Raw genomic sequence first — 18,020 nt, 5'->3', positions numbered from 1 at the left:
CATACAGTCGCTCAATTTGAAGTCAGCAAAATAAAAACAAGCATTTACAATGCAACGGGTCTCGCGTTTGCTCATGTTAGAGCTGATCGCGTTGTAAACTCCTAACCCGACTTTTCACCTATCGGGCAAAAGTGCATTTATGTACATAACCCGAAAAAGTGAAATTAACTACGTAAAGCGCTCGACTTCTGCCAAGCGAGATCGCTCGTAAATTAGAGAAAACGAAGTCCACGAGCCCGATGGAAAACAGCGAGCCTCACATGTTTTCTGTACTTGGTCGCTGCGCTCGAGGAGGGCTAGCTCCCGGAAAAGGCATGACGTATGCGTGCCTTCGACTAATGAAAGCAAGCAGATTTTATTAGGCAAGCCCACGAACCAATAAAAAACACTGACGTGAAGTTAACAGGGCTCCGAGCCCTTTTCTAAATACTAAAGCGTCTCGCTGCGATACGCATGCGCGAGCTCATGCAACGCAGGCTCGACCCTAATAAACACCGGGTTCCCTTGAAAAAAAAGCCTGAAGTCTGACCTCTGTCTTTGAATGCACAGCAAATGTGACAAGATAAGCATGATAAGAACAAGATTTAAAGGCCTGTTAATAGAAAGAAAGTTTGTGGAGGAATAAAGTAAATAAGGTTTGAGCAACAGAAGGGACAAACTTAAGCTGGCTAGCCTAGATCAAATAAAGCCAGCAAATAGAAAACCAGAAAATGCGAGTTACAAAACAAAAGTCAATGGTAAGCAATGGGCAGAAAGCATTCTTAGGTCAGTTTTCTAAGTATCCGTAAGATGTCTTTTAGGCTACAACTTGAAAACGATGGTAGCCACAGGCAGTTTTGTTGAACTTAGTGCAAATTTGCTTTCAAAATAAAATGCTCCCAAAACATATTTGCACCTTGAAAAAAAACAGATAAAGGTTTCAGACAATTGTGGTGCAGTTTTAAGGATAACTTGTACAGCCTTTCTCTAAAGCTATCATTTAATAAAACATGTTGCATGTATGCCAATACTTAAAACAACAATTAATAACTGAGCAGTGTAAAACAATTTTATGCACAAAAACCAACAGTAATAAATTAGCAGCCCCAATCATAATAAAAGTCACAGAAGTGCACTAGCAGGTCGGTGCCCTTGTATGGGTGCAAATTTATGACTGGAAGGAATTCATAACGCTTTACAGAAGTAGGCCTAGAAAGCTGCAACAGCTGCTAGTTTACACTCATGCTCCTATAAAACTTCTGTATATTTAATTTTTCCATAAGCAAATATACAAATGTATATTAACTCGTGCGAAAATCTGCCAAGTAATTAATTTCACACTTACTTGCTAAAACGTTTTTTTTTGTTATCTCCAGGATGAAATGATCTCCTTACCAATCCAGAAAATTGCTTACTTTTGCCTATATCAGGAATAAATGAATGACCTTTTCTGGAAGGAAGAGAGGTTACGGGGGGAGTAGGAGAAGAACGTGTATGCTTCAGAGTATGCACAAACTCAAAAAGAACTCCAGCTCTGACACTCCCAAACAGTCCGTTTCCAGCCCCTGAGGGTAGATTTGCTCTCACGAAAAATGTCATAGTTTGTAAAACCTGACCAGTCTCGTAGAGCCTCAGTTGGTAACATAGGCACTGGACTGCGAGTATATCCTTGGATTATTTGCAGTAAGCTTTTGTTAATGAAGAGAATGCTTAAGAGTAAGTATGCCATATCAATTCACAGGGCACTTCCTCAGAAAATGAGCATACCTCTATAATCAGAATTCAGGCATAATTAAACTATGGCCACATACAGAGCCCTAACATCATCAGAAAACTGGACTAAACAGATGCAGTTCAACAATATAGCTTTTGCATGTTCTAAACCTGAGAATATTAAAAAAGTTAACACAAACTGAGCACTGGTATGTTCAGAGTTCATAATATTCAGAAAACTGACATAAATCAACGCTTTGCTGGAACATAAAACTTGATTTATTATGCGCTCCGATATAATCAGAAGTTATAATAACAGCTCATTTAAAGAGAATGCTGCTATCATGTGTCGCCTCACTGCATGGCACGAGATGAGACAAGTAGATTTTGTTTTTACCCGGCAAGTAGACTTCTGAATCATCTCGTCCCTTAGACAAATGGCTGTCTTATAAAAACAACACCTGGGATAGGTGCCTGCAGTATCACCGGCAGATTGTAAGAGATTGTCCAACAGGCTGTTTCTATAACTCTCAACACCCTTACTTCGTATCAGCCTAACGCACTGGGAGGAGTAATGGACACCTGCCATTTCTCTTTCCTCTGAAAAGGCCACAGTTTATTTCTTGAATGCAGGAAATCTTTCAGGTGTGGCCCAAAAAAACATATTCTGGCACACAACAGCACTCGCTGTGAAGGTGAGACAGATCCTGCTCTGAGACACCTGATGTTTATGGCAGGTAATGCTGCAAAGGTAGGACATAGTCTCCTGTTAAAAAAACTACTATAAGGTACGTCTACTGATCAGATAGCTGCATCGAAAGAATTCAGAGTAAAGGTGTCTTCATAAATTAAAAAAACAAAAAAAACACTGACACCACATGAGCAGGATAATATTCATAAACTGGAAAGAATAACATATAAAATACTGCAGATATGCCTTAAACATCTCCTGATGAATCATCACAAGATGAAAGAGGTCAACAAAGACACTATTTATAAATTCTTGAAGCCATCCCACACAAGAGCACGGATGTGAGAATGCTGCCTGACTGCACTGTTAATCTAAATCAGCCAATCGCAGCCCTCTGTGCAGCTGACACACTCCCATACGAGACACAAGACAAGCGTTACGGCTGCTTCTAGTAACATGATCTCTCAAAAAACGGAAACCACAACAAGGCCAACAGTAAGAAGTGATCGAAGACAATTTTACTTCAAATCCTAGATCGGGAAAATAGGTACTGGCCCTACACAGTACTACTTCAAATGAGTGGGGGCCAGAATGTAGTCATCACGAGTCCTGCAGTGTGTCTTTCAACGGTGGTTACTTGTATAGTGTTTATGCTGTCCTTGATCTGCTTCAAAGTGATGGAATGGAGCATATGAGGGAAGAAGGGGACGTGTAAAACTAGGACAGAATGAGATTTGCTTCAATGATACTTTTGCTTCCAGAGGGGGGGAAACCGAAGATTCCGGTTGTGGAGATACGAGGGAAAGATAGGCATTGAGTAAGGGAAAATGACTGGCGAAAGAAGGGAGTGGCAATCCTGAATCTTGTTTTTTTGGTACATAATGGTGATGTAAAGCTTAGGCTGCTTCAAAGTTAAGACAAAAAAAAATATAAAGGTATTTGGTGGACACGCATGAGCGAAGAGAGGAACATGAAGTTATTTCAGGTATGTTGTATGCAGAATGCATCTTATCTAGGTGTGCAACCTAGGACACCCTGTAGGCTGTAGCGTGAAGAAGAGGCTCGAAATTAGGTAAGTGAGTGACTAAACAGCGTCCGGATGAAATGAAAATAAAATGTGGAATAGCACAATTTGTGTTTATGTGCAAAAGGGACTGATACATTCAGAGAGGGCTGGCTATCGAAAAGGAAAGAGACGGAATGTGGTCTCCTTTTCAACTCCCCACCTTCTTTATCCCCAGTATTTGTCAGACAAGTACCCCTCCGAGGTCTCTCCAGAAAACTACTTACTACACGCCTTTCTAAAAAGCAAGTTAGGCACTGCAAAGACTTAGAAATAACATTTATAGGAAGGGGATGAGATCAAGAGCTGTTTAGCTCCCAGCATTTCCATACTAGACAGTGCGAAGTGTGAGATTTTAGGGTTCAAGTGATAGATTTGTCTCTGATGCTGAAGAACAAGGCTGGTCAGTGAACACTGTGCAGGTGTTAAGTTCAATTAAGTTACATAGTCATTGTGCCCTTCAAGGTTTGTCATGGTAGGCTGGGCAAGATGCAATAGGGCGAGGGCCAGCACATCTGTCCACTTTGACCCAGAACCTACCCCGCTTGTTGCTAATATGAGCCTGGCCATACTAAGCAGGCTGACAGACCTTGAGGGAGACTGCGGAGACAAGGCAACAGAGAAAGACAGCGATTTTGCAGGCCTGACTACCAGCACAAGAGTTTAGGGATTTAGACACACATGCTTCTCATCCCCAAAAGAAGGTTCCCCCAACCACAAACACAGAAAGAGCCTTATTATTATGACCTATTCTTATAGTCCACCCAAGTGACAGGTCTTGTGTTAGGCAAGCGCGTTTAAATTCCTGAGGAGCACACTCGACCACTCAGGGGGTTTGAAAGAGCATTCCGAGACATATTCAAGGTGTTACAATCCACTGGCTCTTCCAAATAAAACAAAACTATGTCTAAATACTCAATCACCAATAATGGCTTTCCTGTTATTGTTACAGGACCTGCAGAAGAGAGGAGCTGGGACAGACTGTCACACAAAGAACGGATACACAATGCATCTAGACTTTGCGGTCCCTCCAAAAGTATTTGATATGTTTACCATTCACAGAAACTTTAATACAGACCCATGGAACATACCAGCAGCTGCCTGCTAGCAGCTGTAGAAGGACGAAGACGTTGAAGAAGACGTTTAGGAGAACCCAGTAGCTGAGGTGTTCAGTCAAGGTGCTTTTCTCTATGTATAAGATCGACAAATGTTGGGCCATGATATGCTCAAACGTAAAACTGGGGGAGTATTAATAGAACCATTATTGGAACTCCATCATTCGCAGTAGGGTTTTCCACATATATAAATTCAGGCGACATTTTGAACAGACACTCGATTTTACCGTAGAGAGATTCAGATACAACTTTGTAAGCTTTTCGTCATTCTAGTGTGGCATTTGAGGGTGAGCACTTCAGCTGGGTGTCTTTGCTACCCGATTTCTGGGGTGTACAGTTTAGATATATAATCATTCATTACACTGATTTAAAGTCAGTTATAACCGGAAAGAGCTTCATTTAAATGCACAAATGTTAAATTTCATTACTAGCAAAAATCACACAACTTGCATAACCCTTTACAAACTGAATGGTCTCTTAAAATCTGTGACTTTATGGTTAGACTTCGATTTCTGCAGTGAATCATTATTCCTCTTAGCTATTTCGCCGACAGGCCAATAACTGAGATGACAAAAGAGTAAGAAGGTAGTTACAAGGACTAAGTTTTAGGAGCAAACTCATGACTTGTTTACTTTAAGGCAGTGTATGCTCACAGGCATTCTACTTGCATTTGGCTTCCATTTTCCAGCTAGTGTATCTCAACCGCACAGTCGTTTTTCTCCTCAGCGGCAAGATGCCCTTTCAGGCAGCTTTACTTATGTTTTAGTTCATTCATCTACTGACACCTTATCACCCTTAATTATCAAAACAGAGTGCTGAGAAAACAGCTGAACATCAATATTAAGCACAGCACACACAATGTATAAATATGTGGGGATAGCCAGTAGGTAGTTATGGTTAGGACCCAATCCCCATAGACAAAGGGTCTTATTTTGTAATGACTCTGGTGCTGTTTTGACGGATCTTTATGAAATTTTCTAAAGTACTGTGTTGGTCACTTTAGCTGCTGTGTGGAAAGTTTTGGTATGATTCGTTATGCGGGGCTGAGAAAAAGGGGAGGGTCACCAAAATGGGGTTTCCCCATACAATTTCCCATAGGGAATTTAGACACAACTACAGCCTGAACCCCTAGACGGAATTATACCAAATTTAGTAGAAAAGTAGCTCTTGGCCCATAAAGGTCCCTTTTTATTTGATGTACATCCGTTCAGTAGTTTTGAAGTTAATAAAAGAAACAAAATGTAGGTATCTAGAGACGCGGACCCTTCGCAGATTCACTTGCAAAGGATCCCCAGATCTGCGGGAAAAGCAAGGTCCTGATTTAGTGGCAGTAACCTGAGAGGAAAGTTGTGTCCACGATATTCTTCTTTGCATTGGGCTGGGAGTAGAAAAAACATTTTAAAAATAAGCATTTTCAATGCAATGGGGCTCGCATTTGCTCGAGTTAGAGCTATTTGCGTTGTAAACTCCTAACCGGACTAATCTTGATACAAATTAAAAGAAAAAAAAAAACACAGCACAATCACGATATTTAAAATGAAGTGCGATCGCGCTGAAATTGAAAACATAAAAATGGAGCGCGATCGCGCTATGTAAACCCCCAGCGTGATCGCGCTGCGGGGAAAATAAACAGATAAAAAGTAGTCTGGAAACCCGGGCTGAAAACATCGAGGCTCAAATGGTTTCAGTACTTTACCGGTGCTGTGTATGTGGGCTAAACACCGAAAAAGGCATGACGTATGCATGCCTTTAACAAATGAAAGCAAGCAGATTTTAAAGAGCAAGCCCAGGAACCAATGAAAGTGACTGACGTGACCTGGGCATGGTTTCAAGCCCAAAGAGAGATTACATCGTGGATGTAGCGCTTTGCGTTCGCCCATAAAAATGACATAAGGGGTCAGGATACAGGTATCGTGACCCCATAGAAGAGATGGAAGGGTCCTGGAGGGACTCCTCATGGGCAAAAATTGCCCTAATAACTTTGTTTTGGCTGACTCTTGGACCCATTGTCTTATCTAAAGAAACCATGACTCATTACATTAAGTAACTTTAGGCTACGAGTTATAGTTTCTTAACATAAGTATAACTACAAGAAAAACTAGAACTGCTTAACATCTATGGTTTTGTATGGGAAAAATAGGAACCTAATTATAACGTCCCTGTAGCCTTTGGATTTCTCAGTGAGTTCTTAATTTTTTTAAACATATGTATACATACTATATATGTACAAACACACACACATTCTGTTTTTCTTTAAAAACACCATTGTTCTACGAACTGTGGCTCAAATATCGTACACAAGACAGGCTGGGGGAAGTGCAGTAAGGCATTAAGGACGTACTTAAACAAAACACAAAATGCAAAGAATCAAACAAGGCATCAGAGAAGGCTCCTCAAGAGGAAAATGAACGTTCAAGGTACTATACGAAGACATTGCTTTTAGATGCAACTGAGAGCTCCCTTGAAAACCAGTTTCTGACACTATTACCCACGTCGAAAAGTTGCTAACACGAAGAATTCAGGGTGTCAATTAGACTGAACAGATCACGTGACAGATTTTAACAGTCTGACTTGGCATGGAAATGGAAACTGAAAATAAATTATGAAGAAGCCTGCTAACACCCTTTGTCACCAGCAATTCACCATGTCAGATCCTTTACTCTGCTAAATGTTTCCACCCTGCTTCCTGGTGCATTTTAACAATCATCACCTTTTCGCAGTTTTTTCACTCTCTGACCTTAATTACATTTTACATTATACTCTGCAGTTTCTGTTGTTCAAGGCAGGGATGTTTTTAGGCCAGACATGCTCTTTTGTCTGTGCCTGATCACTGGTTCTGGAAGGCTGATGACACCCAAGTGCAGATAACTCACACTACATTGTGGTCAAGTTGTAGGAGCTCCTGCTTGGAGATGGCCCCAGTATTACATGTATCGCTTTACACAAAGGCTGTTTCTGGAAAGCAGCCTTGGAATGACAACATGAAAGACAATCACTCCAAACTGGTTCTGACGTTTGAGACAGTAGGTCTACATCACTTGTCTGGATAAACATGGTATCCAAAGCACACACTGGTGTTCCAGGCTGAATTTCTTCTTGACCAAGGAAAGTAGTTCTCTGCAGAGTACTCAAAGAGCTGCTGTGCCTCCAGTGCCTATAACCGGTCTCCTCAGTCTCCCAAAGGTGAGGGCACATTATCTGAAGTCACTGCTTTCTGCTATTGGAGCTCATGGTCTGCCTGAAGAAGCCTGTTAGGCAATAATAGACTGCTATGGAAGAGGAGGCCCAGGAGGACAAGCATCCACAAGAAGTAGGTGGACTTAAGAGCATGGTCTAGCAGGTGAGGGGTGGCCCCCCTGGTCTCTGTCCAGTCTTGGCAAAACTGTGCTTCAGACTGGACTAGAAGCATGCCATCATAAAACAATATAGCAGTAGGTCGAAGTGACTGGTGCTGCTGCCATAGAAGGCTGAAAGTCTTAACAACGCATGCCTTTACTACGAATCAATTACCATGCATTTGCCTTTACCACACACGCCTTTACAACACAAGGTAAGAATACTTAAGGTAAGTGAAATCCCTATTTAGGGAATATATATATATATATATATATATATATATATATATATATATATATATATAATTTTTTTATTCTGGGAAATCCCCCAAACACCCTCTTTCACAATAATCTTTACCATCCCATACTCCTACCCACCCCCAAACCCTAAAAACACCCTTACCACCCTAAATCCTATAAAACCCTTACTTCCCAATATCCTCACCCAGCCCTAAACCCTAAAAACGCCGTTATCATCCTTACCACCCAACACCCCTATCCACCCCTAAACTCTAAAAAAAAAAAAAAAAAAAAAAAAAAAAAAAAAAAAAAAATATTATATATATGGAAAATGTCACTTACCCAGTGTACATCTGTTCGTGGCATTAGTCGCTGCAGATTCACATGCTGTGCACATCCCGCCATCTGGTGTTGGGCTCGGAGTGTTACAAGTTGTTTTTCTTCGAAGAAGTCTTTTTTTGAGTCACGAGACCGCGGGACTCCTCCCATTTCGACTCCATTGCGCATGGGCGTCGACTCCATCTTAGATTGTTTTCCCCGCAGAGGGTGAGGTAGGAGTTGTGTATGCTAGTAATAGTGCCCATGCAATGGAGTGAATGCGTATGTACATAATGAAGTTTCAAGTAATATATTTACAAATGTACAAATGTTTAAGATCTACTTTTAAACGGCTACAGGCTCCCGGGGAGGCGGGTGGGCGCATGTGAATCTGCAGCGACTAATGCCACGAACAGATGTACACTGGGTCAGTGACATTTTCCGTTCGATGGCATGTGTAGCTGCAGATACACATGCTGTGCATAGACTAGTAAGCAGTTATCTCCCCAAAAGCGGTGGTTCAGCCTGTAGGAGTTGAAGTAGTTTGAAATAATGTTCTTAGTACAGCTTGACCTACTGTTGCTTGTTGTGCAGTTAACACATCTACACAGTAGTGCTTGGTAAATGTATGAGGCGTAGACCATGTTGCTGCCTTACATATTTCATTCATTGGAATATTTCCTAGAAAGGCCATGGTAGCACCCTTCTTTCTGGTTGAGTGTGCCTTTGGTGTAATAGGCAGTTCTCTTTTAGCTTTAAGATAGCAGGTTTGAATGCACTTAACTATCCATCTAGCAATGCCTTGTTTTGAAATTGGATTTCCTGTATGAGGTTTTTGAAAGGCGATAAATAGTTGTTTTGTCTTTCGAATTAGTTTTGTTCTGTCAATGTAGTACATTAGTGCTCTTTTGATGTCTAAAGTATGTAGTGCTCTTTCAGCTACAGAATCTGGCTGTGGGAAGAACACTGGTAATTCTACTGTTTGATTCAAGTGGATCAGTGAGATTACTTTTGGTAAAAATTTAGGATTGGTCCGTAGAACAACTTTATTTTTGTGTATTTGAATAAATGGTTCTTGAATGGTAAATGCTTGAATTTCACTCACTCTTCTTAGAGATGTGATGGCAATTAAAAATGCAACTTTCCACGTTAAGTATTGCATTTCACAAGAGTGCATGGGCTCAAAAGGTGGACCCATGAGTCGTGTTAAGACAATGTTGAGGTTCCATGAAGGAACTGGTGGTGTTCTTGGTGGTATAATTCTCTTTAGGCCTTCCATAAGCGCTTTTATGACTGGTATCCTAAACAATGAAGTTGAGTGCGTAATTTGCAGGTAAGCGGAAATTGCTGTAAGATGTATTTTAATGGAAGAGAAAGCTAATTTAGATTTTTGCAAATGTAGTAAGTATCCTACTATCTCTTTTGCAGATGCGTGTAAAGGTTGAATTTGATTATTATGGCAGTAATAAACAAATCTTTTCCACTTATTTGCATAGCAGTGTCTAGTGGTAGGTTTTCTAGCTTGTTTTATGACCTCCATACATTCCTGTGTGAGGTCTAAGTGCCCGAATTCTAGGATTTCAGGAGCCAAATTGCTAGATTCAGCAATGCTGGATTTGGATGTCTGATCTGTTGTTTGTGTTGTGTTAACAGATCTGGTCTGTTTGGCAGTTTGACATGAGGTACTACTGAAAGGTCTAGTAGTGTTGTGTACCAAGGTTGCCTTGCCCATGTTGGTGCTATTAGTATGAGTTTGAGTTTGTTTTGACTCAACTTGTTTACTAGATATGGAAGAAGTGGGAGAGGGGGAAAAGCGTACGCAAATATCCCTGACCAGTTCATCCATAGTGCATTGCCCTGAGACTGATGTTGTGGGTACCTGGATGCAAAGTTTTGGCATTTTGAGTTTTCTTTTGTTGCAAATAGATCTATTTGTGGCGTTCCCCACATTCTGAAGTAAGTGTTCAGTATTTGGGGGTGAATTTCCCATTCGTGGATCTGTTGGTGATCCCGAGAGAGATTGTCTGCTAACTGATTCTGAATCCCTGGAATAAATTGTGCTATTAGGCGAATGTGGTTGTGAATCGCCCAATGCCATATTTTTTGTGTTAGGAGACACAACTGTGTCGAGTGTGTTCCTCCCTGTTTGTTTAGGTAATACATTGTTGTCATGTTGTCTGTTTTGACAAGAGTGTATTTGTGGGTTATTATGGGTTGAAATGCTTTCAGCGCTAGAAACACAGCTAACAGTTCTAAGTGGTTTATATGAAACTGTCTTTGCTGAATGTCCCATTGTCCTTGGATGCTGTGCTGATTGAGGTGTGCTCCCCACCCTGTCATGGATGCATCTGTCGTTATTACGTATTGTGGCACTGGGTCTTGAAAAGGCCGCCCTTGGTTTAAATTTATACTGTTCCACCATTGAAGCGAGATGTATGTTTGCGGTCTATCAACACCAGATCTAGAAGTTGACCCTGTGTCTGTGACCACTGTGATGCTAGGCACTGTTGTAAGGTCCGCATGTGCAACCTTGCGTTTGGGACAATGGCTATGCATGAGGACATCATGCCTAGGAGTTTCATTACTAATTTGACCTGTATCTTTTGGTTTTGGATACATGGCTTGTATTACATTGTGGAATGTTTTGACTCTTTGTGGACTTGGAGTGGCAATTCCTTTTACTGTGTTGATTGTTGCTCCTAGGTATTGCTGTGTTTGACACGGCAGAAGGTGTGACTTTGAGTAATTGATTGAGACACCTAGTTTGTGTAGGGTTTCTATGACATAATTTGTGTGTTGTGAACACTGTATTTGCGTGTTGGTTTTGATTAACCAATCGTCTAGGTACGGGAACACATGTATTTGCTGCCTTCTGATCTGTGCAGCTACTACTGCTAGACATTTTGTAAAAACTCTTGGCGCAGTCGTTATTCCGAATGGCAACACTTTGAATTGGTAATGTATCCCTTGGAATACAAACCTTAGGTACTTTCTGTGTGAAGGATGTATTGGTATATGGAAATATGCATCCTTTAGATCCAGTGTTGTCATGTAGTCTTGTTGTTTGAGCAGTGGGATAACTTCTTGTAATGTAACCATGTGAAAGTGGTCTGATTTGATGTATGTATTTAATATTCTGAGATCTAGTATAGGTCTTAGAGTTTTGTCTTTTTTGGGTATCAGAAAGTACAGTGAGTAAACTCCTGTGTTTAGTTCTTGTTTTGGTACTAATTCTATTGCCTCATTTTGGAGCAATGCTTGAACTTCTAATCCTAGAAGATTTATATGTTGTTTTGACATACTGTGTGTTTTCGGTGGGACTGTTGGAGGGAATTCGAGAAATTCTATGCAATAACCATGCTGGATAATTGCTAGTACCCAAGTATCTGTTGTTATCTCCTCCCAATGTTTGTAAAATTGGCTTAGTCTTCCCCCCACAGGTGTTATGTGATGGGGATGTGTGACTTGTAAGTCACTGCTTATTTTGAGGACTTTTGGGGCTTTGGAATTTTCCTCTTTATTTTTTTGGAATTGTCCTCCTCTATATTGCCCCCGAAAACTTCCCGCTGATATTGGCTTTGATAAGTGGGACTTGTTTGTGATGTTGTGGTTTCTGTAGGTTGTCCTCGAAACCCTCCCCTAAAAGGTGTTTTACGAAATGTGCCTCTGCTCTGCGGGGAGTAGAGTGCGCCCATGGCTTTTGCTGTATCAATGTCTTTCTTGAGTTTATCAATAGCAGTGTCGACTTCCGGCCCAAACAACTGCTGTTCATTAAATGGCATATTTAGCACAGCTTGTTGAATTTCCGGCTTGAAACCTGACGTGCGCAGCCATGCGTGCCTTCTTATTGTTATTGCAGTATTTACTGTCCTTGCAGCCGTATCTGCTGCATCTATTGAAGACCGTATCTGATTATTAGAGATACTTTGTCCTTCTTCCACCACTTGTTGTGCTCTTTTTTGTAACTCCTTGGGTAAGTGTTCAATCAAATGTTGCATCTCATCCCAGTGAGCTCTATCATATCTTGCCAAAAGTGCTTGTGAATTGGCAATGCGCCATTGGTTTGCTGCTTGTGCTGCAACCCTTTTGCCCGCAGCATCAAATTTGCGACTCTCTTTGTCTGGAGGTGATGCGTCCCCCGAGGTATGAGAGTTTGCTCTCTTACGAGCTGCCCCGACAACTACTGAGTTTGGTGTTAACTGGTTTGTAATATAAACAGGATCTGTTGGCGGTGGCTTGTACTTTTTCTCCACCCTTGGAGTTATGGCTCGGCCTTTAACAGGATCCTGAAAGATTTGTTTTGAATGTTTTAGCATTCCTGGGAGCATAGGTAGTCTTTGGTATTGGCTATGAGTGGAGGATAGCGTGTTAAACAAAAAGTCATCCTCAATTGGTTCGGAATGCAAGGTGACGTTATGGAAAGCAGCTGCCCTTGCGATCACCTGTGTGTAAGATGTACTGTCCTCAGGAGGGGACGGCCTGGTAGGGTACGAGTCTGGGCTGTTGTCCGATACTGGAGCATCGTAAAGGTCCCATGCATCGGGATCATCTTGACTCATGGCAGTATGAGTCGGGGAGTGCATCAGTGGAGGAGTTGCTACTGGTGATGTGTGCACTGATGGTGGTGGAGACGGTGGTGGAGGAGTTTTCTTTGCCACCTTTGCCTGTGGCTCCTTGTCCTTTTTTTGAAAGGCAAGTTTTCTTTTTATTTTAATTGGGGGAAGAGTGGTTATCTTCCCTGTGTCTTGATGAATGTGGAGCCTCCCTTGAGTATAGTCTGGCTCTACAGCTTGAAGTTCCTCTCCAAATCTATGTTTTTGCATTTGGGAGGACAATCCTTGTTCCTCTGTATAGGAACCTGTTTTCGGCTCCGAGGCTGGATGTTTCGGAACCGAAACTTTTTCGGACGTCTTTTTAGGCTCCGAAGATACCTTTGTAATTTTCTACGTGGTGGTTTCTTGGTGCCGAATTTGTTCGGTGCCGCTGTCACGATGCCGAAATTTCTCTGAGCCGATGTCTCGGGTCCGAGATTGCTGTGTGGCAGTATCTCGACCGGAGTCGGATGACTTCGACACCAGCGTGCCCTTTTTCGGTGCCTTGGCTCGGTCACCTATTTTTTGGGTTAAGCCATGGCCTGTTGGCGATGGCGTCCCCTGGGCTTTTGTTGACTTCTCGTGAGTCTTATGTTTCGACATCTTACTCACGGTTTTCGGCATTTCTTCGGCCTCGAGCTCTTCCAAGTCCGACTCGTGGATAGAGAAAGCTTCCTCTTCCTCCTCGAAAAGCTCTTGTCCTGTCGGCGTCGACGCCATCTGCAGTCTTCTGGCTCTTCGCTCTCTTAATGTCTTTCTGGACCGAAACGCTCGACAGGCCTCACAAGTATCTTCCTTGTGCTCTGGGGACAAGCACAAGTTACAGACCAGATGCTGATCCGTATACGGATACTTGTTATGGCATTTTGGACAGAAGCGGAATGGGGTCCGTTCCATCAGCCTTGAAGTCACACATGGCCGGGCCGACCAGGCCCCGACGGGGGATCGAAAAAACCCCAAAGGGCCACCGGAGCTCTTCAAAATTCGGTGTCGATCTGTTGTAACTAACCCGATACCGAACGCAAACAATACAGACGTTTTTTCCGAGATTCTAACTAACTTTCCGACCCGAAACACGGAGCGAAAGGAACACGTCCGAACCCGATGGCGGAAAAAAAACAATCTAAGATGGAGTCGACGCCCATGCGCAATGGAGTCGAAATGGGAGGAGTCCCTCGGTCTCGTGACTCGAAAAAAGACTTCTTCGAAGAAAAACAACTTGTAACACTCCGAGCCCAACACCAGATGGCAGGATGTGCACAGCATGTGTATCTGCAGCTACACATGCCATCGAACATATATATATACACTCACACACACACACACTTACCTTATATATACTTACCTTGCAATTTCAAGGCCATGTGTTGTCAAGGCAAATTTGTGGTAAAGTCTTGTGTTGTAAATGCAATGCATGGTAAAGGCACCCTGTGGTAATGGATAAGTGGTAAAGGCCCCTTTGTAAACGCTGTTTCTTCCATAGAGTCAAAGCAGTGCCAAAGCAAGAAGCCCCGAACTGGCCTGGCAGCTGCGGGTACCTTATTACCCGAAGAGGACTTGGCCTGGGGGCTGCATCCCCCGCCAGCCGAGGCAGCAGTTCATGCATGCCCAGAAGGCCCATCACTTCCAAGAACTGGGGGCCCTGTGGGAACCTGCCTGAGCCAAGTCCACAGAGATCATACTGTGCACAGCTACAGTGAACAAGGTCCGGATCTGTCCACTCCTTAAAGGCATGAATGACCACCTACGTGTCATCCAGTGCACAGCTCAGAAATCCACCAAGGAATTACTGGAAAGAGTAAGGCCTAAATAGGACTGGAGTCATGAGAAACAGACATGCATGGGTAAAACAGCTGTACTCGCTGAGTAACCATCATAAAGATTTTGAACCAAGTTGCCTAACCAACCTATGAGAACTTTGACCAATCTGCACCACAGCCTAATCCTTATATATTTTTTCTAGTATACTGGACAGAAATAGTGGGATTCCAGAATCACAAAGAGGGAAAACCGTGTCTTTTATCTGATTGTCAGATCTGCCCTCGATACCCATACTACCTACCTGAGAAGCCTGTGACTGTTTGCCTTTGTTACCCTGAGTGTCAAGTGTGGAAATCGTTACTTTTGGCCCAGTCTGCAGAGCCGCAGTTGGACGTGCCCCATCATTACAGCCTCAGTGATACATGTGGGAGTCCAAACAGGAAGGGTAGACCACGATAAGAACAGACCACGATAATCGCGTATCCCAACACTGTTTCACGCAATGCAAAATTTTAATTTATACAACCCACATTTGGCATAGTGCCCATTTATCCCCTGCTAAAATTAACAACTTTCCTTAAAGCCAAAACCTCCTGCACATGTTGTTAGATTCCACCACAATATATGAGACTACCCACAATTGATGGCTTACTGGTCTTAAGTATTGCGACAACTGATAAATATCACTGGGTTAGTCAGCTTGAATTTTTGGCAAGTCTGTGCTTCACGGTTATATAAGAGACCAAAAAAGAAACAAAGTAGTAGCACACTTTTAGGTTGTCTTGTTGGGAGCCAAACAGGCAGTGGCTATAAAAAGACCATTCAAAGCATCTCACCCAGAATCAGCATACAACAAAGTCTACGGCAGTCATATGACTGAAGGTGCAGAAATGACAGGGGAATTGCTATCCACGTCCAGCGGCCCTGCTCGTTCATCCAAACATTCCGGAAAGATGTTCTGGGCCACATTAAAATAACCTCTGGTTATCCCATTGTGGCAGATCCAAGACTTACTGTATTGGGTACGCAAAAGAACCAGCTATGGGAATAATGTCACAAAATTGGAAGTTGCTGCTACACATGCTGTGGGACTCCCCACAGAGGGCACTAGGGTCTGACAAACAATAGCTGCTCCTAATGATAGAGCTACTATTGCACCAATCAACCCAGAAAAAACACAAAATCAAGATTGTAGCCACTAACAGACTATTTTTCAACATCAGAACACCTCTTTTTAACACCTCCTCGCTTGGTGGCCATCCACATCTATGGCTGCAAATTCCTCCAGCTTATATCACATACAACCCCCATTCAACAGTACAAGCTAACGCTTGAATGTGTAGCTGCACACCAGAGACCCCTAGAATCTCATAAGTTGGTTATGCATCCTCCATATCACTCGTAGACCTACCTTCATCCTCCTTATCGGAGGGAAAACATGCGCCCTATTGCCGGTCTTCTTGACTCACATCTTCCTTAAGTTGAGGTTTGGGAGAAGGGTGAGAGACACACGGGGACTCGCCTCCCAAGTTGGTCATTTATATATGTATATTGTATTAATGATTAATTAAAGCCAGATGACATACACGTCTTGTTTTGCATTAAAAAAAACAAATCAAACAAACAACAATTTGAAATAACTAATGATAAACACAATTATTAGGGATGAGGAATGAACTGGCATTCTAACTATTAAATTTCTAGTTTTCTAACTATTAAAACCTTAACTTTAACATTTTGTACACTACAATAGTATGGGTTCAGTTTGCTGAAATAAATGTTACCATGTACAACATAGGTGCGTGAAGATTACGGTCTAGATGGAAAAGGCATAGTAAGCATACTTCGGCTTTCCTATTCATGATATGTCAGTCACTACAATAACCTAATAAAATTAAAGCTCTGCTACTGTAGAGGCTGAGATGTCGGGGTGGTAACTAAGATCATAAATGTAGCAAACCACAGCTTACTGTTCACTATAGGTTGCATTGTCAATATGGTGGTGACTTGTGTCTAAGTGATGCTGTCATACTTACAAGTTTGGGAAGCAGTATTTGGGTATTTGATCTCCAGCAAACCCTGCCTTCACAACGCCTGAACCCTGCAGAGGAAAAATGTTACTGGTTAAGAGGAGTCAGAACAACTCACACATACAGCTGGTTCAGGCATCATTAAACATGGATTGGTTCTCCCACAAAAAAAAACCTTGTTTTTTTTAACCCAGACCTAGATCATGCATACAACCCCCTCATGTAGGTAAACTGCGAGCCCAGGTTAACTTCATGGAAGTTTCACTGTAAAATCAGACCAAACACACTGACAAAGCCTCCAAATAGCTAATCTGATATACACCTGAATGTCAGTAAGAGGGTATTCAGTATATAAACCTTTTGAACCAAGGTTAGTCTCCTGAAAAGGGGCTTCCATGTATGAACCACATGAGTTTTAAGCCAGTCTAAAGCACAGGGCTACCCATGTACTAACCTCAGCAACTCAGATCACGAACAGTGAAATCCCACATAATCCACCTCGGCTAGGCTTCATTGCTAGTTACCATGTTCAGAACCCTCTCTTTAATGTATTAAGGAATAATTCTTCATGGGATGGAGACCTACTACATGCTCTCAAGAATGTATTCTTAAAACAGCTAAGCACTTTTCTGCTTATGCATTTTAAGACTGGACAACCACAAATGACAGACACAGACTGCAGCAGTTAACCTTTTAGGCCCCCACACAAAGCTCCTTCCAATCTATTTTATGAGAAATTCGGATGAAAAGGAATTCTCTTCCTAGAGTGCAGCGGTTCATGTCAATCAAGGATCTATGTGATCCTTTCTCTCTCCTTAATGTGGTAGAGCACAGCCTTGGTGTAGCACATCCAGAGCAAACTTCAAACATTATTAGGCCCCCATGACAAAATCTTTGCATGATGCAGTGAACCAAAACACAGTGGATTGTGCACTTTCTGCAAAGGACTGTTCATTGAGACTGGTGCCAGGCACTGTATATTTCTCCTAAAATAGCAGTCCCCACATTCCACTAGATAGGCACTATTCTAATTGTAAGGGGAGATCCCTCCAATCAAGTATGAACGCACTGAGTTCCATCTTTTTTGATGAGTTAAAAAAAAAGCATGGCACGCACTACCAATTATAGCAGTGGCTGAGGGAAGGCAGGCACACATTGCATTCTCGTTAAAAAGTTTGGGGAT

The 18,020-nt window shown here is 42.2% G+C and overlaps 1 protein-coding gene across 1 annotated transcript in view; it reads right to left on the bottom strand.

Moving 5' to 3' along the window:
- ACTR1B (actin related protein 1B) overlaps positions 1-18,020 on the bottom strand; it is a 54,469-nt gene that overhangs the window by 24,648 nt on the left and 11,801 nt on the right. Inside the window, exon 2 of the mRNA XM_069214393.1 lies at positions 16,844-16,908. Within this exon, the coding sequence (XP_069070494.1) occupies positions 16,844-16,908 (65 nt within the window). The remainder of the gene's footprint in view (positions 1-16,843; positions 16,909-18,020) is intronic.

The sequence above is a fragment of the Pleurodeles waltl genome, chromosome 11 (genome assembly GCF_031143425.1).
Source record: "Pleurodeles waltl isolate 20211129_DDA chromosome 11, aPleWal1.hap1.20221129, whole genome shotgun sequence".
NCBI lineage: Eukaryota > Metazoa > Chordata > Amphibia > Caudata > Salamandridae > Pleurodeles > Pleurodeles waltl.
This window is presented reverse-complemented; position numbering and strand designations above follow the sequence as displayed.